At 40.0% G+C, this 26,610-nt stretch overlaps 1 protein-coding gene across 1 annotated transcript in view; it reads left to right on the top strand.

The window, feature by feature from the left end:
• grin2bb (glutamate receptor, ionotropic, N-methyl D-aspartate 2B, genome duplicate b) overlaps positions 1-26,610 on the top strand; it is a 132,498-nt gene that overhangs the window by 67,735 nt on the left and 38,153 nt on the right. Inside the window, 3 exon segments of the mRNA XM_025908072.1 lie at positions 8,583-8,726; positions 10,418-10,688; positions 14,041-14,233. Of these exon segments, the coding sequence (XP_025763857.1) occupies positions 8,583-8,726; positions 10,418-10,688; positions 14,041-14,233 (608 nt within the window).

The following is a 26,610-nucleotide window of genomic DNA, read 5'->3' as shown; positions in this document are numbered from 1 at the left end:
GTCCTGTCTTGTGTGCTGGCTCACCTCTCCACCGTTACTGGATTTGAGGCAAGTTATAGTCAACCAGAAGCAAGCAGCATTAGTACATTAGCCATACACAATGCTCATCAGCAGGGTTATATAGCCAAAATGCAACAATTAAGCTTATCAGCCAAAAAGTTTTGTGAGGACATAACAGTGTTTTAGGTTTTCTTAAACTTCAGATTAAGAATCTATGAACTACTGCATAAAAACAATGTGGTTTTATTTCCCTGTTTTCCACATCCACTGCTCAAGCTGAGCCTGTTAGCGTTATTTAAAAACCAATCATGTACATAAAGCCCTTTTCCAAAATTCTCATTTTATAAAAAGACAATTTGAAATATTAAAACGTCTGTTAGAAAAAGCCTCAATTTTTAAACTTTTAAACATGTTAATGTCAGTTTAATTATCTTCTACTAATTATCCATATCCATTAATTCTATTAATTATCATATAATCATCCATCAGTGGTAAAAGTGATGGCCACAGACTAGAAATGCAAAAGCTTCTTTCATCAGCGTCTGTCTAGAATTAAAAAAAACGTTGTTTGAAAAATGATTAATCTGCTATTGTTATTATTGTAAGCGGCCTGTTTAATGGGTGCAAATGGAGAGCTTGCAACAATAACTTAAGACAGTAGAGCTTAGTGAACAGTAGACTATGATGGCAGTGTATAGAGTGTCTTCAGTTCATTAGAAATAATTGTTTGGTTTTATCAGTGTGAGTCTCAGATGTAATTTCTTTCAGATCTCAGTCCTTTATATCTGTCCAACCTGCAGACATTCTCAACAAATCAGACACCTTAAATTACACATTGGAATCCATATCACACACACACACAAACACACACACACACACACACACACACACTCTCACTCACACACACACTAACTTGTGATTTATAGAAAAAGAGACACAAAAACAGAGCTTGAAAATTAGGTGACAAGCCGCTTTCTCAGGCTGTCGGTCAAGCGGCGTGTGATGCAAAATGACAGGCAGGATAGCAGGCGGGCAGAGAGGCAGGCTGCCTCGGTAATGACACACACACACACACCTGCAGCCCACAGGACACTTCACACCAATGTGAAATGAACTAATGGAGCTGCAGGACATTATGTAAAATAGACGACAGAGAGGAAAAAGACAGGGCAAGGTCAAAGGATTCAAGAGAAAGAGAGAGCGAGAAAAAGGAGACACTAATGCCATGCGAATAAAGGACAGAAATTAAATTGGGGGTGATTAGGATAAGAAAGAGAAAGTAGAATGAGATGATGATTAGCTGTAATCTAAGTAGCAGAGAATGAAATAAGTAGTGCCCTCACAATCCGTCTGAATGGCAGGTTTGGTCTCGCGAGTGATTACACCATTCTGAGCCCTCTTAGAAAGTAGGAATCAGGAGAAAGGTGATACCAAGACAAAGAGGGACTTTAAGGAGAAGGGGGATACTGTGTGAGTAAGTAAGTGAGAGGAAGCGATAAAGAAAGATAGGGAATGACTAAGTAGCTTCGATGTACGAGAGAGGTGGCGGCTGCACAAAAAAGAGTTAAAGAGAGGAAATGTTTAAAGGTGAGCGAAGCAAAGTGGGTCAGTTTCGCCAGAGCGCCACTTCAGCTAGTTATCTGTTTTTGGCATCTGACCTCGCAGAGGGGTTTGGCCTTATTTGGCAGCCCCATTTAAAGTGGGATGTGTTTTTGTGGTTGTGTTTTTTCAGCACATCTTTTAACTAGATTAGTAGATTGGTTCTTACTCCTATAGACTGAAAGTGCTCATGTAAGACCGTCTAAAACAGGGATGCAAAGTTATTTTACCTGCTGGGCTACATACAACCCACTGTAAGGTGAAGTGGGCCAGACCAACACAAACATTACTGGTCGATCATTGCTCAGACTGTCCTGTTATTATATATTTAGAGTATAGTTTTTTTTATTAATTCATTGTAAATGTCCTTGTACTTTTGGTGTAGTGTGGGTGGCAATGGGAGGTGGGGGTCTTTATTATTAGAAAAAGCTCTAACGCTTATAATAAAATACAGTTAAAACTTCAAAATCTATTCACTCAGTCACATTTTCTAAAGCTGTGAAGTGGGCCAGATTGGAGTATTTGCTGGGCCCATTTTGGCCCCCGGGCCTTATGTTGGACACCTCTGATCTAAAGCATTTTCAGCTTAAGCCCTTAAAACTTTGAACCTTGAAATAATTAATTTTCAATTTTTTTCTGAATTTTTTGTTTTGTTCATTCCCTGATTCTCTATCCTCTGATAAAATAAAACAAATAAAATATGAATTTGCAAATATCAGTTTAGATTTGTGTATTATTTGCTACATCTGGCATTTATTTATTTTGCAGTTTATTGTTTAAAAATATATTCTGCAATTTATTTAAGTTTTTTCAGGGAGAAAAAAATCAAGTCAAGTCTCAAAAACTCAGAAAAAAAAATGTATCAAATGTAATACACTTGGTATTACCAAAAAATAAATACATACATAAATAAATAACCAAAAATGTGTATAGGTGGAGGAGACATAGGTGTAATAGTGAGTCTTAGTTAGGTCAGTCTCTAACTGTGGGGCGGCAGACGAAATATAAACAACTGATAAAAAGTGTGAGGTGTGTTTGATCAGTTATATAATATTCTATGTTGTATTTTACACATTTCCGCCTTTTAATTATGCCTACATGCTTCTCTGTGTTTGGTTTTGCTGATTAATTTAATATGCCGCCAACCTGCCGGGGCCTGCAGATGAAAATTAGCACGTGTGGCTAAATGTGGTATATTTACATGATGAATTGAAGTGCTAATGTTAATTAATATGCTGGGTCAAACATAGACATAGTTCACAGATGGATGGATCCTGGAAACACACATTAAACCTGTACGGATTTTTTTTTTTTTAAAGACAGCTTTTTTTTTTTCTTTTTTATGTTTCATATTTAATTAATAGAGATAATTGTGCAGTTATGAATGAAGGTTAAAAAGCTGTTTCAAAACCCCTTTAGAGCCATGATTAAAACTCCAACAGCATTTTATCTATTTATAGGTTTGTTGGCATAAAGAAGTACATTCTGAGAATCTTTCTAACATCTTATAAAACAGCTACTGTATTTTTTAGCTGCAGAATTTAAACATTTCTTCAGGTTACTAAAATACACAGATTCTCAGAAAGCACTTGAATGAACAAACTGCTGTTGGAGTCCGTAATTAAAATCTTTGTATCCTTGGTCAGTGACATTACACTCACGGGCCACTTCATTAGGTATACCTTTGCTAGTGCCTGGTTGGATCCCTTTTGAGTGTCCCGCTCCACCACATGCCAAAGGTGCTCTGTTGTATTGAGATCTGGTGACTGTGGAGGTCATTTGAGTACAGAGAACATGCACAAGAAGCCAGTTTGATGTGATTTGAGTTTTGGCACATGGTGCATTATCCTGCTGGAAGCAGTCATCAGTACACTGTGGTAATAAAGGGACATGGTCAGCAACAATACTCGGGTATTCTGTGGTGTTTAAACACAGCTCAGTTGGTATTAAATGGTTAAAAGTTTGCCAAGAAAATATTCCAAACACCATTACACCAGCAGCAGCTTGAACTATTGATACAAGGCAGGATGGATCCACGCTTACATGTTGTTTACACCAAATTCTGACCCTTCCATCCGAATGTTGCAGCAGAAATCGAGACTCACCAGACCAGGCGATGATTTTCCAGCCTTCTATTGTGCCATTTTTATTGAACTGATCTGGTTAAATAGCCACACTAAACAGTATATGGTTTGTGGGAGGAGATGTTGATCTCTCCCACATTTGTGCTCACAACTGTCTCAGAAATCTTGGAAATACCAAATCCCACAAAATGATCAAAACATCCAGCCCTCAGTGCTTCACAGCAGCGCTGTTCTTTTTACTCTTTACTCGGAGAGAAAGTCTTTAACAGCAGTTCTTCAATATGTAATTTCAGTTTTAAAAAAGCTTTGAGCAGTGAGCTTTGTAGTTTTGGGGTTTTTTGGAAGATGCTGCTGAAACAAGAGTAAATAGTGCACTCGTATTGTCAGCTGTTGGTTAATACACTCCGAGAGCACATTTATTTAGGGCACGGTCGACGGCATCCATGCTCACTGTAGTGAAAGCTCAAGTCACGTATTTCAATACTGTGTTTTTTTTAAACAGCCTCTAAGAACAGAAGGCACAGAAGAATGAGCTGTATCAAATTTGGCTACACGGGCAACACGTGTTAGCAGGATGACATCATCCTTAGTTTTGGTTTTGTCACGCGAACCGCCACCGATAAAAAAAAGAGCGTCGTCAGCCTCATCTGTTTAAAGCGAGGAAGACTGCTGTGAGCGGTGGAAGTGTGTGGAAGAAGAGGGTAGTATAATGTCAGGTAAACCACATGTTGCACTCATCTGCACAATCCATTTAAAACTCAGCAGGTTGAAGCTGCAGTCATCAAACAATGATGGATTTTGATGGAAGTGTGAGGTTAGAGATGAATAGTGCATTAGCTGCTGGTCATGCGTGAAAATACCATCATTACCGAGTTGAGTGTATGAACTGTCAAAGCAGGGAATACGCCGGCTTCAGCCTGCTCACACACACAAATGTAAACACTCGACTTTTCTACTCATTTCCAGCATTGCCAGCCCCTCCAACGTCACTTGACACTGCAATGTTGTTAGCATATAATCGCAGTGAAAGGTAGGTAGTACATCCTTTCTCCCCCTCTGGGTAAGAAAGTGGTGGAAGAGGGAAGACTGGCTTTGATGTAGAGTGGAGGTCGTGCACGTAACCCGAGCACTGCTCTGCTTCCTGCATGACTAACATGTGCATATGCAGGTTTATATAATTAGTCCATGCATGGGTAAGATGTTCCACAGGGGGCAAATATAAGAAAGCACAACATACTGAATCTTCTACTTTAAAATTGAAGATCGTGTGAAGCGAAGCGAATGAGAGCTAACTGATTAAAAGTTTTCTTTTCTTGGTGCTGCTGTGAAGTGTGGTCCAACATTTCACATCAGTTTTAGCCACAGTTTATCTAAAATGACAAATAAGTAAATAAGACATAACAGAATTAAAAAGCAATGTAACTTTTTTAAATCAATCCAAGTCATAGGAGACCTTTGTCTACAGTTATGCCTTTAACATCTTTTTTTTGCCTTATTTTGAACCAACAAACGCCAATAAAGAGAGCTGAAAACAGAATAAATAAGAACATGGATGTAAGCTGGTTTTAAATATCTACTTTTAGCTTAAGGCTCCTTGCAGACTGCATCTGGCAACCAGTCATTCGTGGATTGTAATTTTGAAGACTTTTAATATATTGCCATGGCCATCTTTGTTTAGTAACCAAATGGATCACATTTGAATCAGGAGTAGAGATGGGGAGTTATCTGCTAACAGTACCAGCTGCTAGCCTTTGCTGGTAGATCATTTCAAGTTGGATTCCCATGAAATTTGGTACACAAGTTTGTGTTTACCATTTGGTCATCCTGATCACCGTCACATCCCAACTCTCACCTGTTCAACGTATTGCCCTCTGGCAGGTGTTACAGGTTCCTGAAAGCAAGACAAACAGACTCAGCTTCTTCTCAAGTGTCATGACATCTCTCCCTCAACACCACTACTACCTCGTCTTCTATTTCTCCTTCATCCTTCCTTCCATTTCTCCTTTGTCTCCTCCCTGCAATAATTTTGCTCGTGTGCAATATCACAGCCAACAGCAATATTTAATCAATGTGCAATATCTTAGATCATCAGAATCCTCTGTGCAATATTATCTATTGTCAGTTAAGTCATGGTGAAATTGCAAAATACTTGCAACTCACTTTTTGTTGCCACATTACGTGGTTACCATACCTTGCGTATAGAGATGGGAATTGATAAGAATTTAGCAATTTCGATTCCATTATCAATATCACTTATTGATTTGATTCTCTTATCGATTCTCATGGGGTTCTCATGGGCTCTGCTTTGAGTCACCACTATCATTAAGTAGCATATCAAAGATATTCCTGCAAATTAATTCATGCTGTGTGGTCAAATGTCTGTTGGGGGTATTTCTCTGCTTTTTTTGGAGGCTGCAGCCTGACTGCCCATCAGTTTGTTACCTGTTAAAGTTCAACGTCTGGCTGCTAGGCTGGGGTCAGGGTAGCGTTAGCATACTGTCTGGCTAACTTAGCATTAGCATGCTATCTGTGCAGATGATCACAAAGAGCCGAAGTTGTGTTTACAAAATAATGTACTTTTTTCTGTCCTGGATGCAGTTTGCGCTTTACCATCAGAATATCATTCTTTTGTGTAATAAAAATAAAAGTAATGTCCATATCCATGCTGCAGACTGCGTTACTATTTTCCTAATCCTGCACCTAATCCAACTGAAATCAGCTAATTGTAATACAAGTGCAACCAATAAGCAGGATCATTAGGCCAGCAAACTAATAGTTCCAAGGAATTAGCATTCTGGGAACTGGTTCTCAATTCCCATCCCTACTATATAATATAATATATAGTACATTTTAAATATTTAAATGCAAATGACTGCATGTTTGTTCTTTGTTTTTCTTTTTGCATCTGAAGGTGTAGCCTCTCTGCAGTTTTGTTATACGTTGAATAATGGCAATAAAAGACTTCTAAGTCTAATTCTAATCTCCTTGTAGCACCATTATCACGCTTTAATTTGCATAAAATTTTCTTTTATGCTCATATACTGTCAAGATTTCAGTTTAAAGGTGGACTCAAATACAGACCAAACCACAGAGTAAAACAAAAAGCGAGCTTTATTAAAACCTGATAATTAAAGTCCACAGAAGCAACAAAAGGTAAACAAGTCCAGAAGGGAGAAAAAAAATCCCCAAATAACAGACAACACACACATTTAGACATGAAGCCTGGAAACGCTGAAAACTGACACAAGGGAACCGGGAAGTACAACAGACGATCCAGCAAAGACAAAGAAGCAGACGGGAATATTTATACACAGAGGGCTGATTAGGGAATCAGAAACAGAAGGGCAACGAGACGCTACTGAAAACAATCAGGAGGCAAAACTTCCAACATGAGAACAGAAAGCTAAACTGAAACTCAAACACAAATGTGTTCAATAAAAACTGAAAGCAGAAATCAAGGATTTTAAAAAAGGAACCATGCCAAATACCTGCAAAACTAAAGAGATTTCCATCAGCTGCACTGCATTTTGTGATTGCTTCAACGGTTATTAGTTAAAGCTGGGATGCTAACAGGTTAAACTGAGGTGGGGGGCATGGTCAGCTTTTATAATAACAATAATAAATTCTATTTTTTGGCACCTTTAAAACACTAAGGTTCACCTTATGCATCATCAGAATAACAAAAATAATAGAATAGATTAAAACCTTGGAATAATATATGAGTGTAAAACATGTCAAACACTATGGTTATAGTTGACCTGCTGATGTGAACAGATGAGTTTTCAGCTGTGATTTGAACTGTGTAATAGAGTCTAGTTGACAGAGGTGAAGTGGAGGTGAGTTCCAGTGCAGCTAAAGGCTCTGGCACCCGTGGTGTTAAGTCTGAAACGAGAAGGGCTCAGGAGTGGAGCTTAGGCTGAGCACAGAAAGGGTGTGAAAGGATGATGGAGGTCTGAGAGTTATGGGGGGGGTGCCATGAAAGTGAGGAGCAAAATGTTGTATTGGATGTGTTAGGGAAAAGTGAGTGAATGAAGCTGGATCATAATAGATGTAATATGATCGGGTGACTTCTGAACCATTTGAAGTTGATTAAGAAGTTCTGAGGGGGATAATCCAAACAAGAGGTGGCCAGGGCGCGACCCAGAACTTGTGAGGTGTTGAGAAAGAAAAAGGGCGTAGTCTAGAAATGTTGCATAGTTGAAAGAAGGCTGAATGTGAGACATTATTGATGTTGGCAGTAAAGGAGGGAGGATTCTCCGAGATGGCTCCAAGATTTCCGAAATAAGCAAAAGTGTGGATTTGAAAACATGTATAGAAACAATATTGAGTTTATTTTGAAAGTGAGTCTAAGCATCATTGTCTTACATGCATGTGACTTCTTTGTCCCGATAAGTTGTTTGGTGGTTTTGCATGACTGACCTTCCCTTGACCGCTTCGTGACATCTCCTGGAGCAAGAAAAAAGCTTTCTTTTTTTTCCTTGGAGAAAAATGTTTTGACGCGTGCTGCAAAGTTGCTGCGCTGCAATAAATATCATTTAACCAGGTGGCCATCTTAATTGTGCACTCAGTAGCATAATAAATGTGATGAGGCTCTCTGATTATGAATGCCACCTTGTCTGTGTTAGAATATTCATAAATATCTTTAAGATATCAAAAAGGTTTGCATCACATGTGCTGTCTGGCTGAACCACAGAGTATTGGTGCATATTCTGTGGTGCAGTCAGACAGCATTAAAGGAGGATGGTAAACTCTGAGCTACAGACAAGACTATATTTGTTTCTCTGGCTTGCAGGAGCTGGATACGCTCCATAATCATCTGTGCCCTACCTTCCAGTTCTCTCTCGTGCTGTATGACTCATGACCTTATTTGCTGACTGGCTCTGTGTATCTCGTTTCCAGGACGACCACTCCATGTTTTTCCAGTTTGGTCCATCCATCGAGCAGCAGGCCTCCGTCATGTTGAACATTATGGAGGAGTATGACTGGTACATCTTTTCCATAGTCACCACGTATTACCCTGGTTACCAGGACTTTGTCAACAAGGTAAATAAATACAAAAAACAGACGCTTTCAATTATACTGCATCATTAATTTATTATTATGTAGCCAATGTGTTTGACAGACTGTAGCATGACCTAAAAAATGAGTCTATGTCAGATATTTGCTTTAATAATGCACCAATAGGCACCAACAGTGTGCAGTATAAAAGATGGACGTAGCTACCATTAAGTGACATCACCCATTGGTTTTGACCTGTGCATTTTGAAGCTTCAACGATTTGGTTTGTTGGTTTTATTTAGTCACACTTTTATGAAAGTGTGGATTGCTAACTTATTGCCTTAGAGCAAAACGGTCCTGAGTTCGATTCCACCACCTTTCTGTGTTGGGTTTGCATGTTCTTCCTCTGTCTGCATGGGTTCTCTTCAGGTGTGAATCTGAGTGCAGTGGTTGCACATCTGTCTCTGTTGGCCCTGCGTCAGATTAACCACCTGTCCAGGGTGTACCTAGTCTCGTCCTGTGGCAGCTGGGATTGGCTCCTTTTGTCTTTTGGCTACCTAATATAAGAAGCCTGAGATTAATGTACTTCCTTTAATAAGATACATGTCTTCTCCTTTTAGTCTCCTGTTTTTTGTAATTTTGTGGTTTTTTAAAGACAATGTACAGTTGAGAAGATGATCTTATTTCTGAGAACATGATTGCCACAAATTCAAGTTTCAAAAAATGATAAGATCTGGAGTTTGGAGTGGGAAGCAGGTGGGATGCTAGTTCTACTTTCTGATTGCTTTAAAAGCAGACAGGCCTTTTGAATTTTGCTGCTCGGTGGTTTCAGCCTTCTTATCTGAAGGCCAAGAACGCACTCTTTAAAGAGGATTGTGTGAGATCCTGAATCACTTTGAACATCACACACACACATCTGAGCAGAATAAAAACTTTATTGAAGCCAAGCTAATCATATTTTGTAATAACAATTCAGCAATGGCAATGTCTTTCCTTTGAACAAAGTTAAAGAAACAATCTGTTTTTTAAAAAAAACATATAGAGGGTATTTGGAGCCTGGTACTTCTCTGAGGAGTTGTATTATCTTTATAACATAAACTCTGTGTGTTTGGAAAATAAGAAAAAAGCCCAAAGAAAAAACTGATTGTATTTCTATAGTCACTTTTTATGAGCATCATAAATCTCGTTGTGCTCTCCTCTCTCGAGCAAATTTTAAAAATGCTTCGAAGACCCAAATTTTCTTCCTTAATTACAAAACAAAGTTGATGTTGTGATGAGAAGTTGCCTATTTTTAATCTCGTACAACTCAGTTTGAATTGATTCCCTTGAGGAACAGCTATTTTCAAAAGCTACAATACTTACTTCATCCAAGTGCCATATACTGTTTCAGTTAGAGATCTATAAATACAGATTTTACACGTCTTCCTGCGTTGCTCATTTATCTGTTTACAGGTGAGCACAGAAAAATAAAACCAGTACCATCTCCTAGAGAATTTTCTTTCTGTGTGTGAGGATATAGCTGTAATATCTGGGAAAAAGAGATTACCTAATCTTTTTTTTACCTAATCGACCATTGCTTCCTCCTCCCAGGAGATGTGTAGAGACTAACTGTTTGGCAGTCTCGAGGTTGGAGGAGGAGACATCTCAGTCAGTTTTGTTCCAGTATATCTCCTTCACAACTACACTGCATGTGTGCAGCCCACGCGTCTTCAAACAATCTCCTGCTTTCTCTCCAGGTCCGCAGCACCATCGAGAACAGCTTTGTAGGCTGGGAGCTAGAAGAAGTCCTCCTACTGGATATGTCAGTGGATGATGGAGACCTCAAGATCCAGAACCAGCTAAAGAAACTGCAGAGCCCTGTCATTCTGCTCTACTGCACAAAGGAAGAGGCTACCACTATTTTTGAAGTGGCTCATTCTGTGGGCCTCACAGGTTACGGCTTCACCTGGATTGTGCCCTCGCTTGTGGCTGGTGATGCAGACCATGTTCCCTCAGTCTTCCCCACAGGTACACCCAGACACCAGAGCAGAAGAAAGTGCTGTCAAGATTTTAAATTTTAGGTTTATGTGTCATGTGGTTGAAATGAACCTATTAGATTAATTTGCAGCAACATAATTTTATTCTTGACTGCAGATCGAGACACTTTTCAAAAGATTTTGTGTGATTCATAGATAAAAACCTTTTCTTTCATATTGTGCCTCGGTTTATCCTCTTTTAGAAGCAACCCGGTTCAGCTGTTCACCCTTTAAATCATCTTTCTTCTGATTGGCTGCCCCTTGCAAACAGGTTTTAACAGCAGCCAGAGCCATGTTCCTGACATGACAAAATGAAGAATATCTCTTTGGCACCATGCACATCCTGCAGTAGAAAGAGTCTGAAAAACTCGAGCAGTCTGAAGCCTAAGCTCTCAGCTCACATGGATTATTTGCACTTGACCTCGTTATTTGAAACTTTGGCCATGTTTAATAAGAGCATTTCCAACATGAGCAAGGGAAAGCATAATACTTCAGTTTCAAGGTGTATTTTAATGCAGCCAATTAAAAATAGAATGTATTTCTTTCAGTATCACACAGGATATTTATCGTGATGCTTTGCTATTAACCAGAGCGAAAGATCCACCTCGTTCTCTCTCTTCTTGTAATATTGGTCGATTTCTACTGTTTAGAGTTTCGTTTCTAGAGTTAGTCCAAGCAGGAGAACACTTGTGATCAAGCGGGGCTGAACTTCAGGATTTTCATTCTTTATGTTTCCTAAGATTTCTAAACTTCCAGATTAACACATGTTAAACAGATTTAATTTATCTGTGTTTATTTTCTATGAATTCTGATCAGTTTTTCAAGAAACTGTTGAGCAATAATCCGTTCCGCGTTATCGCCACGGGCCAAAGAAATGTTGCCAACATCTCTGAGGGGGAAGTTCTGAGTGGCTGAGCTGCCAGGTCGCATCCCCAGGCGTATGTGGCAGCGCTGAGTGGGGGTTTTACGCTCACAGCCGAGAGGTTTGCTGGGCAAGGATTTAGTATTTACACATCAGAGTGTATTCAATAAACTCCTTTTTTCACATATAGTTTGGAAATAATGGGAAGGCTTGATTGCGTCATGGCTTGGCTGGTGTGTAGTATTCTGTCATGTTGGCAAAGTGAGGGCTCTGAATTCAGACTGGAAACACCAGAATGCAGTTCAAAAGCTTTATTGAAAAGACAGCAAGTAATGCACCGAAACGTGGAGTTGGGTCTGAGCAGAGATAAGCGGCCAGAAGTTCTGTGAAGGGGAGGAGAGGGGAAGATTATCTGAGAAGGAGAAGAGCTGCACAGGTATGATTGTGGAGTGAGTAATGGGAACAGTTTTACTCGCGAGCTTTTGGTCCAGAAAAGAGGTTTTCTGATGGAAGTAGGGAATCCGGGTTTTGCGAATCCTTCCAATGCAGTGTTTGACTGAGCAGTAGCCGGGGCTGGAGACAACGCCGACCTCCGTGGAACGTCAGATGGGAAACAAGGATTGGAATTTAAACGAGGAGTGAGGTAACTAGAAGAGACGGAGCAACAGTATCGATTTACTCGGAAAACAGGTTCCTGATTTCCAACAAGGAGAGTCTGATTACACTGCAAAAATCAGTCTGTCTAACCAAGTCTTACAATCTTATATCCAGCCAAAAAGTCTTTTTGATTTTGTTTTGAGAGTGATATGTTAAGCATGAGCACAGGGAATAGGATTATTAATCTCCTGTTGAGAATATATGTCTTTGCAGTGCACCACCACAGAGGTTAAGACGGTGTGTTGGAGAGCTGCTGCCAGATAAATCTGCTGCCATCAAAAACTGCTGAGTTGATTGCATTTAATCTGAGAAGTAGTGGAAAGAAGTGACTAGACGACAATACCCCACCTAAAGGTGGAGCGCACCACTTAGCCTGAAATTCAAGGACTTGCTAGAAAAGAAAAGACAAAGGATAACCCTGCCTGCCCCTTCCCATGATGCTCTCAATCGTGGTGTCTTTGGACAGCTATTCCTGTGCTGCATCATATATTATACTGGCCATTCATCGCTTTATTCTGCCTCACTACCTGTCAATGTTCATAAAAATTTCTTTGGTCCTTTAAACCAGATCAATGAAGTCTGAAGTGTATTGTTAAGGCTCCGCTGCAGTCTCATAACATCTTGTCTGTCCTGTGGGAGGACTCTCTCCTGAGCTTTGTATAAATGTAATGTGCTTTGAATTTACACAGTCTGCTACACGCTGAAGGACTGTAGTCTCGGTTTTTGCATTTCCATTTACCAAGCTGACATCAAGACGCTGAAATGTCTGCAATGTTGCTTTATTCTGTGGTAGGTTCTCATAAGACTTTGTAACAAAATGTGGGCACAATTGACAGATGGGCCTGTTTGCATATATGCAAATGTTCTCCTACTGTATTTGCAGCTCAGCAGTGGCAGTCAGTGATTAGGTACACGCTGATTTTTGTGAACTGAGTTCATAATGTGCTTGGAAATTAATTTCATCATGTGTTATCGTTTTGCATCCACTGATTTTTCATGAATAAGAGGTAAATCATGACTAAACACACATTAGTTTTATATTGTAGCTATCCGTTTTACTAATAAGCTGAAGTCTGGCCCCGTTGTTACCAAAATTCCCAGTGATGGTTTGAAAGTATTTCTCCAGGGATTCAGGTCCTTTTTGCAGTGGCTCTCCCTAGAGCCCTTCCACTCACTGAGCATGTTTAAAGCCATTTATTTCAACTACAGTTAATTTATTACTGTATTTCCATTTGCCTGAGCAGGTGAAATATCAAATTTTAACATATGTTTGAAACCGGCAGAAACACCATTTTCAGGCTGGCTAAAAATGGTGTTTTGCCTTTTCTCTTTTTTCCCCAATAGATTTACAGCCCAGGTTTCGAATGACACACATAATCCTAACCAGCCATGGAAAATGACCTGAAAACGCAGTTGTTTCTGTGTGCAAGAAATGGATGTTGACGTGTGATAGCCAGCAGTTTCTCATGCTTGGAAAACCAAGCATAACAAAGTGAGCTCAGGAGTAACCGTAGTCTCAACTGATGCTCATATTTAGCTGTTTCTTTTTCTTTTTTTTTCACCTTTTCAGTATTGTTTTTAACATTTTAGACATTCCTTCTGAGTTTTGTCTCCCTTTTGTCTCTTTTTTTCACCTTCTCTAAAATGCTTTTATTTTTGTATATCTTGCCCCCTCTGGCTAATTTTCACAGCACTCTGCTCGCCTGTTTTTCTCATACTACTCTCTCTCTCCGCTTCCTTTCTTTCTTTTGTCCCTCTCTCTTTCCATACATCCCTTTCTCTCACCTCATTTCTCTCTCCTTTGCTCTCTCACTATCTCTCCCAGGGCTTATCTCAGTGTCATATGACGAATGGGACTACAACATCGAGGCCAGGGTACGTGATGCAGTGGCTGTCATTGCTACGGCAACCTCTACCATGATACTGGATCGAGGGCCACACACCATGCAGAAGTCAAGCTGCCTCGGGACACCTGACAAGAAGAGCGCAAACACTGGACACTCCAAGGAAATACTGAAGTGAGTTAATGCACAGGCTGGAATGGATGATGTGCATACATGGTGAAATGTGTAAAGAAATCAAACCCCTCAACTCTGAATGTCCCGGTGTGATGAGCCAGACTGCGATGCAATACTGTGCTTACCTTGCAAAGTGGCGTGATTCTTGAGAACTTATAACCTTCATTACGAGAGAATCCAGGCAGTCAGCTGCCTGTGCGGGACGTTTATTGTCTAAAAACACATGAGCTACATTGTTTACTACACTTGCTGCTTTCCTAGCTCCTAAAGCTTCTCAGATTGTGGCTCGTTTTTCTTTGTTGGTGGCCTGTGTCTCCTACAGTTCGTTGATCTTGTTCTTTGAAGGTAGCCTGTGGTAGAGGGTGATAGAGGATTCCTCCAACCACCTGCCAAGGACAACTTCCCAAAAAAGCATGTCGGGTTAGCATTTTCTGTGTGGCTGTAATAAAAGTGTTTGCTGGTGTTTATCCAAAGATAAGTGCTTTTCAGTAGCAGGTACTTCATGTGGAGAGGTTTAATGTTTTCAAGGTTGATTTTTAGGATTTTTACATGCAGTTTGTAATAATCGTTTTCTTGGTTTTACCTAATTTTTTATAAAAATTTTGGACATTTTGATGGACTGATTAGCAGAGACAGACAGGAGTCTTCATAGATGATCATATTCGCAGACTACATTGTGAGCTGGTCTGTCTGGAGAGGTGGCAGTATGCTCTGGAGAGAAGACGAATGAATGTTAGCATAAGCAAGATTCCCACTGTCCATGACTTCTATTGGAAGGCATGGACAGTGCACAGGAGAGGTGATGTAGAGAGTGCAGGTAGGGTGGGGTGAGTGACGATGAGTGTCAGGTGTGCCAGAAGGATAGCAGCAAGAGTGAAAGGAAAGGTTGCTATTTACCTGCTATGGTATATGGTTTGGAGAAAGAGCTGCTAACGAAAAACACAGGAGGCCACGCTGAAGCCTGCAGAGTTGAAGATGTTAAGATATTCATTGGATATGATACCCATTTGAAATGATTACATAAGAGGGACATATCAGGTTGAGCAGTTTGGAGACAAAGTTAGAGAAGTAAGGTTGAGATGCTTTGGACATGTGCAGAGGAGGGTTAGTGGATATATTGGCCAAATGAAGTTGAACATGGAGCTGCCTGGCAGCAGGAAATGAGAAAGACCACAGAGGAGGTTCATGGATGTAATGAAGCACACCATGCAGAGAGCTGGTGTGACAGAGGGAGATGCTAGGGATAGGGTGAGATGGAGGCAGATGATCCGCTGTGCCATGTGAGAACAAAGAAGCTGACAGGTGAGCAGGTGGTACAGCATTAGCTAGGTGGGGTAGGACACAAATCAGTGGGTTGGGAGGCTGCCAGTTGCCCCTTGAGACAAACTGGTTTGCTTTTCCGTCATAATTTTTAGCACCAGTTGTCTTGAAAGCTTTAAGAAATACATGCATATCAAGACAACAACAGAGGCAGAAGCTGGGTGGAAAACTAGAGGAGACAAATGTGAAAAATCAACAACTTGTTTTATCTTGTTATTGCTCCACGATCACTCTCCTTTTTCATTACACCTGCCATGCAGTCACATGGATATAGTGTCCAAGTGGAACATCTATTTTCTTTTTCCACTTTTGGTTTTCCGTCATTGTTTGGTTCAGTTAAGAAAAAACTAATTTGGCTGCGTTTGGGAATATAAGATTAAAAATACTATTTGGTTGACATTTAGCTCCTATCTGCCATTCTCATAGACATTCAACATGTTGAAAATGACCATAAAGTTGCACCTAGTTGGTTAAAAATCCAGCACTGAGTGGTTCCAATCAATATATACACTGTACATGAAGAGTCTTGAGTGAAAACAAGCTGCAAAATCAACATATATTTGTGTTCAGACATTGTTTTAATACGAGCACCATCCAGGAAAGTTAATCTCCCTTACTGAAAAAAAAACAATAAGCTTCTTTCACCTAATTTTATAAAGCTTAAAATTTATATTTGTGCAGCCAATGAACATGGTGTGTTACAAGAAAATGCCTTTAGAAGTAAATATGTTTTTAAATTAATTAAATCAAAGCCAAAGCAGCCATCTGGTTTTTGGTTGCTGGAGCAAAAACTACTACTACAAATCTAGAAAATGTGCGACCCCACACATGAAATACAACGTGGGCACAAAAAAATACGCACAGACATTGAACAAAGCAGAGACGTTTCCTTCGGGAGAGCCAGAATTTGTTTTACTGGCCAATAAAAACTTAAAAAAGATGAACAGAAACATTAACTCCCTTCTTATCTTTATCTTAACTCACAGCCATCTTTAAAGAAAAACATCCTTCTCGCCCCCCTCTCCTTCTTCCTCTGAACTTCCTTGTTTTGCCTTTTTGGCACATTACAGAAGAAGACGGAGCATTGGTATTCAATAATTAATCCCCATTTAACTTCATGGGGCATGCTTTTACTGTTCACATTGATCACAGATTCCACAGCTAATTGAATGCTCGGGGACAGCCGGATTAATGGAAAAAAAGAGATCCATAGAACAACAGTGGGGTTATCACTCGCACACAGAAACACGCATGTAAACACAGATGTGTTGGTATAGCATGACATTTAAGCGCTCTTTAGGACTTATTTTAATAAAAACTACTGAGGACATCTCCTCTAATAAAAGCGGTGCTTTAGCCTTACAAAACTACTCACCTGTCTGCCTCTTTCTCTATCCTTCTCTGTTTTTTTATTTGTTTGTTTTTTTTACTGTCAGTTTGAATTTCAGGATTGCAAAGAAACAGGGAGATATTATGCAACCTCCCTTGCCACTACGGCATTAATCTCCAGGCTGAGGCTGATGTATTACTGCAAATTTGGGTCTTGTCTTTACCCTTGTTTCTGTTTTTTGGGGTTTTTTTAAATATGTGGAGCACTTATGCGTGCCATCGAGGTTTCAGCCACCAACAGGACAGAGATAACAATAGTGCCACGGCCATGAATATTTCAGTTCCCAAAGGACGCTATCAGACCCAGGGTTAGCTCTCAATCATCCTTCGGGCACACACCTGGGATGCTGCCGTGCTGTTTGTGTGCGTGTGTGCTGCATGTGTGTTGATACTGTGTGTTTTCCAGCCATCCATTCCATTTTTCTCCGTTTGACTGAGTGAAGCTACAGAATTTGGACCACTGGATCCTGATGGTGACTCCAGGGGCTAGCAGGGGTCTAGAACACACACACACACACACACACACACATAGACACACTGCATATGCATAATTCCAACTCTTCCATTCACTCATCCCGAGACACAAAAGCAATAATAAGGCCATATGTCTCTACGAACTCCTATATAGCTACAGGCCACAGTGGGCTGCATGCATGCCAGATTAGCATGGCATCCTGTCAGCGCTGATGGACGGAGATGGGAGACCCCAGTGAGTCACGCTCACAAATTTGTTTAGGGGCTGCTTGACCTTAGGGGCAACACACACACACAGGCGTGCATGTAGAAAATGCATAAATACACTGCAGTTACTCCAACACGGAAACCTACACAAATAAGCAAATGCACGCACAAGCGCACAGAGCTCTAGAGGCCATCCATTGTTTCCTGCCTGACAGAGAGGACAAGAACACTGGGGTAATGAGAAAATGTGCTCCAAGTGGTTTCTGGATGAGGTGCTAAGGGGCTTATTTGTGTGTGCAGAGAAAGGGATGTTTTTTATTGTTTGTTGTGTGTGTGTGTGTGTGTGTGTGTGTGTGTGAGGGCTGGCATTCAAAATTCTCTCAAATCCCTGTGCTGATTTACAAATTCCTCACCGGTAGATATGATGTAAGAGATGATAAATATTTTGTAGTGAGTGTGCTTTTGTGCAGTCTGACAAGACATTTTTCTTCACGGCTGTGGGCTCGCTGCATGCCATTCTTTTGAGCATTCAGTAAAATTCAGCCAAAAAGAGTCACTGCTGCTTCCTGTACACGCAAGGCAAGCGTGCTCCTCTCGTTTTCTTTTACCTTTAAAGTAGTTTTTCCTTCCTGTTTTTTGTCCTGCAGCGGGAGAGCAGCATTATTACATTTCTTAATATGCACAGTAAAAGTGTCTGTCTAATAAATCTGTGTTTATTAGATGGCGAACAAGCCATTGCATTGTGCTTCTGGACATCCTCGCCACTGAAGAGGGTTAGAGTTATAGACTGTAAATAAAGATGGTTCTCACCATGAGGTCCAGTTGGGAGCATTTTTTGCCAACATCATATTGATGTTTTAATGTACTTGGTGGGCAGTTCTGACTGACAGATTGAGTCTGAGGAATTGGACTTCTTTTTTGTAACACACAGACTGTATATAAAAGATGGGGCTTCATAGTGTACCAGTTTACACATCTGTCTAACATATAAACGTCCACAGTATGAGACCTGGTGGAAATACAAATCCACAAGAGGGTTTGATCTGGTGTAAAAAGTCTGCCTGACTGTGACCCTTTGTGAAAAAGGAAACAACTGAAAGAAGTTTACATTTTATATTAAAGGTAAATTTACCCTCTGGGGCAATATCACACATGGTAACCTGATTTGCAACATAAAAAAGGAAAAAGAGCAAAACAAGAAACATATAAATAAAATTCTTGTGATACAATAAAACTTGTGATTTGAAATTGTAGAATTCCTGGTATTTCAGTGAGTCTCCTATAAAGCTTTAAACCTGCTTCAAGCAACCCTCTGAAGTCTACAGGAATGCAGTCATATGCTAAATTGATCTACAAACGGTTATATTATCAATGTTGTTGTTTTTTATATAACATGATGTTCATTCTATTTCTGTTATGGCCCATCTGGCCAGGCCATAACATAAGGGAAAGTCATCCTCGTCAGACCCCAAGCAGCACATCACACAACAGATAGTATTTCATAATGATTTATTCACAATAGAGTGATTCCTGAGGTTATTTGACACAAAAAAAAGAACTGATTCCAACTTCAGGGTGGACCTAACGCGAAAACAACAAACAAAAAGGGAGTCTACCTCAGGCATCTAACAAACTTACCTACTGAACAGAATTAAACCAAAAGACAACAACTTACCTCCCTAACTAAAAAAAACAGGAGAAAACTATAATGAAACAAAAAGGCAGTCCACCCATACTCCAGGAAATGAGCCAATCCGCATGCCCGTCCTCCAGATCCACCAATGACAGAAAGGCACCTGCACACTTAGATTTGCATACAACATTAGGACAGCAGTCGTAACAAGTCCCCATTAGAGTCCAAAAGGAGGAGGACATGTTTTAGGACATACCTGTTCCCATCCTTCTGTTTCTCATCACCAAGTACAAACTAAAAACATCTGTACGGTGTTAGTACAAGAGCTCAGCTTGAGGCTTTATAACTGGACCTCCCTAACCAATGGGTGACATCATGGTGGCTGCCATCTTTTATTTACAGCCTGTGAGTCTAACACACTTTAGTGGCAACGATGGGATGGGAAGGCCTGTTTGCCTTCTACAAAACACAGGTTTTATTATAGATGTAGCTTCCAGGTCTGAAAGAACCTCAGACCTGCATCGATCTTCTCTGGGTGCAAAATGAAGTCTGATTGTATAGAAGTCAGTAGAAAACAAGGCATCAGTTTCTGCACACCAGTACCTGAGCAAAGATGGATGGATGGATGAATTTAGGGCAGGCCTACCTTTTCTTGCTGTTGCTTTCTGCTATATAAGCTTGACATGTTAATAGCTTATCAATCAAAAGCATCCCTCAATCATCACATCTAGTTTCAGTCTAGTAAGATGGCATCGGCATATAAACTTAGGTCAGTTCTTCACATGAGGAACTCACTAACCAATGGGTGAAGGCACTGTGGCTGGTATTCATCTTTTAAATGCAGTCTATGCTATCTAAATCTACAGACTGCATCAGTCTTTAAAATACCTTTCTATTGCTAATGCTTCTTTTTTTCCTTTTTCCACCTCTCACTCAAAGATTGTCGTCCATTTTTCCCGAAAACCTTTATCAAGTACATGTCTCAGTTACAAAATGTTGACTCAGAAAGTCATATTTGGGCTTTCCACATCCCACCGCTCCTCCCTCTTTTGCCCATCTCATACTAAAAACTGTTGATCCTAGTTTTCTATTTATAGATACATTGAAAGGAGGGAGGATTTATGTGTTTCAGAGCTGAATCACTTATATTTGACATGAATTCAATTTCTATCCGGGCCCTGTTTATGGCTAATTGCTGTAAGGGAGATTTAAATGCCACAGAAATAACCAATCAATATTTCAAAAGGCCTTTTACTTATTGTATTGTTCGCTTACTGGATCAGCAAACAGTGGTTCACATCTGTAATGCTGCTCTCGGTGCTGCTACTTTCGAGGCGATACAGCGTGTGAGAACTTAATGAAGACTGTTTATTTCTGCACCGCCATACTGATGTCAATATTTTAATTAAAGCACTCTGATTGGGAGAAATGATTAACATAATTTATGTTAATCTCTTGATTATTTTCTAAATTGTTTTTTTATTGCCTTTTTCCAGACGCCAAAGGGACTTCTTAAGCACATTTTTCGAACCGACCAATAAATCATTAAAGTAGAGAAAAACAGGAAATTATATCTTTATTTAAAAGCAACAACTTAAAGTTTGTATTAATAGATGTTGCAGTACAATTTAATTTATAACAGGCGCTGTAAAAAAAAACTAAATGTATGTTTTGGATATTTTTTCTTCTAATAATAGTTATTCTCTAGTAATATTCCACGATCCTCAGGAGCAAGCACTTGACAGTGGACAGTGGTTTCTTCCTTTAAACAAGAAGAAAACTGCACAGATCACAAGAGACATATGATTACCAAAATAAAACAGGAAGTAAAAGACCCTGGACAAGAGAAAGAATTACACTGGGGAGGCTATACTTAACTGAAATACAGAGAAAGGATACGCAAACCAATGTTCAAGCTGTAAACAGAACGCAGAATACAAAAGTAACCAAAACTTACTGTCGCTGGTTAACAGACATTGTGGGGTCGGTTGCTGTAATTAAGAACCACAGTCATGTACACTAGTTCACAACATGTTCACTTTTCAGTCATCTGTTCAGACGTAGCCTCAGAGCGATATCACAATATTTATCACGTAATATCGTTATATTTCAGATAATTTTGCGCTAATTTTAAATATGATGAAAATTGAACATTTTATTGGTGATTGTAGCTCAGAGGCAGCAGCGTTTATTAGCCCAAACAAAATGAATCCTTCTTTTCCAACGAGCTGCTGCCACTGATGACAGACTACCTAATTCAAAGCAGAAATCTATCACAGTGCCAACAGCGGCATCATTTTAGTGCAATAGTAGTGACTCAGCAATTTATACAGTGACACAGCAAATGTGGTCAAATGTAAGCACAAAAGTATCCCAGGTAGTGTTTTCTCTGGAAGTATAACATGACTGCTTAATACTTAACCTCTCTCTCGGATGTGCTTCGGCTTGTTGTCATTGAGTGCGTGCTATTTATTAACACTCATTAACACTTTTTTGACATTTTCATGAAAATATTAACCATTATTATCAAGGCACTGATAATAATACTTGTGAGGAAAAACGGGAAGTTTTATTCTTTTTTTTTGTTTTTTTTAAATTCTAAGTATAAAATATCAACATGTGGGCGACCTGATAACCATGTGCTTAGGACTTAAACGGGTGGATTTTTGCTTCTGCATTAGATGTACACCAACCCTAACCCTATAAAAAAAACACTGACTAGTTTAAAAATTGAGAATAATTTTCTCTAGGTTTCAGGTGTTTCAAACTAAAGTTTCATATTCTGATTACCCAGGTTTACAGTTAAATGTAACTATGGCGTTAGTCACTGATGATGAGATTTCAGGGGGGTGACTCCTGGCCAGTCTGAGTTTTTTCCCACATCATTCCCTGCTACCTTTCCCAACATTCTCTGTCTGTCCAACAAATGTTAAATGAAAAATAAAGTAACAAACCGGAAATCTGCTATGTGGGGCTCGCTGTCTGAGAAGAATTCTTTAAAATTTTAACTTCAATGATGTTTTTCTCTGTGTGATGGTTAAACGTCATTGTGAATTTATGAGAACGTGTTTTTGGGTGGACCTTAATGTATCCTCCAGCAGTATTTGATCTGGCTGTCAGGCTGAGCTAAGGTGTTCATTCAAACATGTTCAAATGCGAGCTGATAAAAAATTATGCCCTCTAGTTTCCCTCAGTTTAAGCTGCCTTTTGCTCAAAGTCTTCACCCACACACACACAAGGCTAGCTCGCTATTTTCAGACACCTAATAATTTTGTTGCTTCTTCCAGTTTAAAAACATAATCCTACCTTGTTTTAGGAAGCAGCAGTTGCTTTAGCTAGTTGCCACCGGGGATCATTGACAAATGTTAGAAACTTCTTTATATCACTGTCAAATTAGGTCTTTAGCTCTACAAACATGCTCTCTGTCTCACGAAGGACAATTTAAGAATCTTATTTTCTTTAAGTAAAGCTTAAATTTAAAAAAATGACAAGGACTGATGAGTGTATCTTTATTTACTAATTTTAAAATTAAATCAGCCACAGTAAAAAAGCTCTTTTTTAAAAATACATAACTATGAAAGGTCATTGTCCTCTTCGCTTTTGCCCTTGTTCACATTTTAAATGTAAGCGATCTCTGTGATACACGCTCCCTCTCTTCAGACTCCACAGGTAGCTGTCTGATGTCTCCTGCACATCAGGGGTCCTCGCGGGCCCGGATCACACGGAGCTCCTGTGGACTCTCTTATTAAAGGCTGCAGCTCAAAGAGACTCGGAGCCTTACATCTTTTCAGTGTGGAGTCCGGCAGCACTGTGTTTGTGTATTTAGCTTTCGGGGCCGTGCCACTGGAAAAACATGGCTCAATAAATAAGCAATAAAATCATTTGGGGGATTTGGAATTGATATGTTGGGCGGTTGCATGGTGGTACAGTAGTTGGCGCTTTTACCTCACAGCAAGAAGTTTCTGGGTTTGACCCAGATTTTCTTCGTGGTACTCTGTTTTTCAGTCCGGAAACATGCATCTTGGCTGTAGGAGTAGAGGTTATCTGGTTACCTGGTTATCTGTATGCTCCACCTCCCACCCAGTGACAGCTCGGATAGGCTCCAGCCCTTCCGTAACCCAGGATTGGATAAGCATGAGGATCTTTTTTTGTTATTGTTAAATTTGATATTATTTAACTAAATTCCCTAAAATTAAAACGAACAGGGCAGAATAAAAATTTAGTGTTTAGCAACGTGATGGCTCGGTTGGCACCGATGCCTCACAGCAAGATGCTCATCTTTGGATTTGTGGAAACTCGTTTACAAGCAACGCGGCAGTTTATATTCAAATGACAGAAAATGTTTGATTATGACACATGCTGGAGATGTCATGCTGATCATGTAACTCATGAGGAAGGGCTATTTCAAGCTAATGAATTTGATTTGCAATCAGGCGAAACATGGAAATTATTCTCTGTATTCTTCTTCAAGACCCTTTTTTTAATAGGCTCAATTACACTTTGATTACCTCTGCAGACTCTCAGAGTGAGAACTATTAGGCTAATCTAAAACTGGTTAGGTCACACTGTGAACCTGCCACTGTTAAAGTTTACAAATACATAGCGGTTTTCTATGTTTTTGCATTGTGACGGCTGACATTCTTTTGGTTGTAGTGTTGGTGAAATTGCTGTGTGCTAAACAGTATCTCGCTACAATCTGGGAAACCATTGGCTGTTGTGTGATATCCCGACCTGGGCTTCTTATTCCTAAAGCAAAATCAGTTGAAAGCTAGTAGCTTTGAGAATCTAAATGCAAATGCAAATCCTTGTTTGCTCTCTACATGTGCTGTTTACCAGCTTTTAGGACCAAAAGTCCTGTCATTTGCCCACAGATTCAGCATATTCATACACAGATATCTGTTTATAGATTTTAACCTCGCTGTAACCAGAAAATATTTTGTCTTTTAATCGCAGCGTTTTCACCCATATCCCACCTGTTGCCACCTTGTTTAATTTGTTCTGAAGTGGACCTCGAGTGGCACGGCTCTTGCATCATTTCTACTCTGTATTTTTCATAAATCCCCGTATTGTGAGGCTGTCCACTCTCCTCTCGCTGTCACAGCTTCTATCCTGCAGGACTTGTAAAGTGTAGTACACATTTTATCAGTAACTGGTAACTTTTCAAAGGCAGGCCTCATGAGTCATCCACAGCAACCTGATACAGTTTGTCCATGCGAGTGTGTGTGTGAGTACATGCACACACTTCCTTACACACACGCGCGGCAGAGATATATATTTTTACATCCCTGCATTGCAGCGACAGAGAATTTGTGACCTTGTTCTGCTTCACTCTGAGATAAAAAAAAGAGAAATTCAAAAGGAGTCATGATATCAAATGGCTCAGAAACACATTTGAAGATATTTGGGGGAGAGAAAAACACACACACACAAAAATAGGGATTGTGTCCATGCCATTGATGATTCATTGTCTCTGTTGCTAAAAAATAAATTCCCCTCACAGCCAGTGATTAGATGGGGAACAGTTGGTGAGCGAGGCGCACAAAGCGCTGCATATGGCTGTGATGAAGCCGCGTGAGCTTCGGTTAGTGGCTCATCCCAGTAGTTTTTATGTTTTTATTTATTTATATATATATATTTTTTATATTCCTCCACCAGAGGAGAGCTCTGACACGAAGAGGGATCAAACAGCACATAAAAGCTACATCAATAGTACAGGGCTACAAAATGATAAACAGAGCAGCCTCCTCTGCTGTAAATTCACAGCGTGCATCAGTCTTTGTAAAGGCACAGGTTAATGTACGGGAAGATGAATCCTATTGATGTGTGATTCGACGCGCTCCTCCGAGGTTAGATGGAGAGATTGATCTGAAACTGAAAGACAGCATGAGGGGAAGTCGGTAAACACTCAGGTTCAGACTGAAAAATACTCCTCTCTCTTCCTCTCCTTCAACCGGCCTCTCATCTGTGAGATTACTGTTCCCATGGCAACGCAGCTGATTGCACAGAAATTGCTGTGGTTGTGGGAGCCATGGCAACACATTGTATTAAATGATCCTGCCTCCTTATGTTGCAGTTTTACGTACGCGTGCTTGCGTCAGCCGCTCGTGACGACACGTCAAAGCCGTTTTGTCTGCAGTCAAAAAATAACACTGCTGAGCTACTGAGTATTACTGACACTTATAGATAGATACACAGTTCTTTTTATTGGCTACAATCTTGTAGTGCTCGTCAAAAAACCAAAGCACAAGAGAAGAAAATATAGAACTGCTACAACTGGGAATTTGGCTAAATTTTACCTTAGCTTACTTTACCATAAAACATTTTTCTGCATCACATGTGATGCTGAGTTGATGGTGAAGCAGCATCTTCACTGCTGTGAGGGAATAGGTTTTTTAAAGATTTGCAGAGAGTGTTTTGTAAAACTACAAATACTGAGCTGTCAAATTCAGATTCTCTGCAACTTGTGTTTTGTTTTCTTTGGCAAATAATTCAAAGTCAAAGAGGTGGAGAGAGAGTCTTTAACCACATGTGAACAAAGACCTATAAAAAAAAGATTACACAGGGGTCACCAAAGGATCATCTGCCTTCATCTCACCCTACCCCTGACATCGTTTGTCACACCAACGCTCTACATGTCTTTCTTTCCTACATCCATGAATCTTCTCTGGGGTCTTCCTCTTTTCCTTCTGGCTGGCAGCTCCATCTTCAACATCCTTTCTCCAGTATATCCACTATCCTCTGCACAGGTCCAAAACACCTTAACTTCGCTGCTCTAACTTTGTCTTCAAACCACTCAACTTGAGCTGTCCCTCTGATGTACTCATTTGTAATCTTGTCTATCCTGGTCACTTCCAGAGAAAATCTTAACATCTTCAACTCTGTCTCCTATCTTTCTGTCAGTGCCCCTGTCTCCAAATCATACATCATAGCAGGCTTCACTACCATGTTGTAAATCTTCCCTGTTGCTCTTACGTATATTTATTATATATGCATTTTTGATACAGTTTAAATTTTTGCCTTTACCACGTAAAGGCAACTATTTTTAAATAGTTGCCTTTATACAGTTATCATGACACCTCTATTGCCAGCATACCGCATCAGACTCTGAGGGGACACATTCCAAAACCTCCATCACGTGCTGGCGCACCAAAACAGGTCTTTTCACACCTGTAGTTCATTTACTATGGCCCTGATCAGTTGATGAGCTTTTACACTTGAAGCTTTCTCCAGTGTTTTGGGGAGAAAACACAGAGAAAAAAAAATTCCCGTGAACCATAATGCCTCACTAGAAACCATGTGAGAACAGTTTGTAGTGGTACACAGATGTGTCTGGGGCAGGAACAGCGAATGCACA

Source organism: Oreochromis niloticus, linkage group LG6, assembly GCF_001858045.2.
Source record: "Oreochromis niloticus isolate F11D_XX linkage group LG6, O_niloticus_UMD_NMBU, whole genome shotgun sequence".
Classification (NCBI taxonomy): Eukaryota; Metazoa; Chordata; class Actinopteri; order Cichliformes; family Cichlidae; genus Oreochromis; species Oreochromis niloticus.
This window is presented reverse-complemented; position numbering and strand designations above follow the sequence as displayed.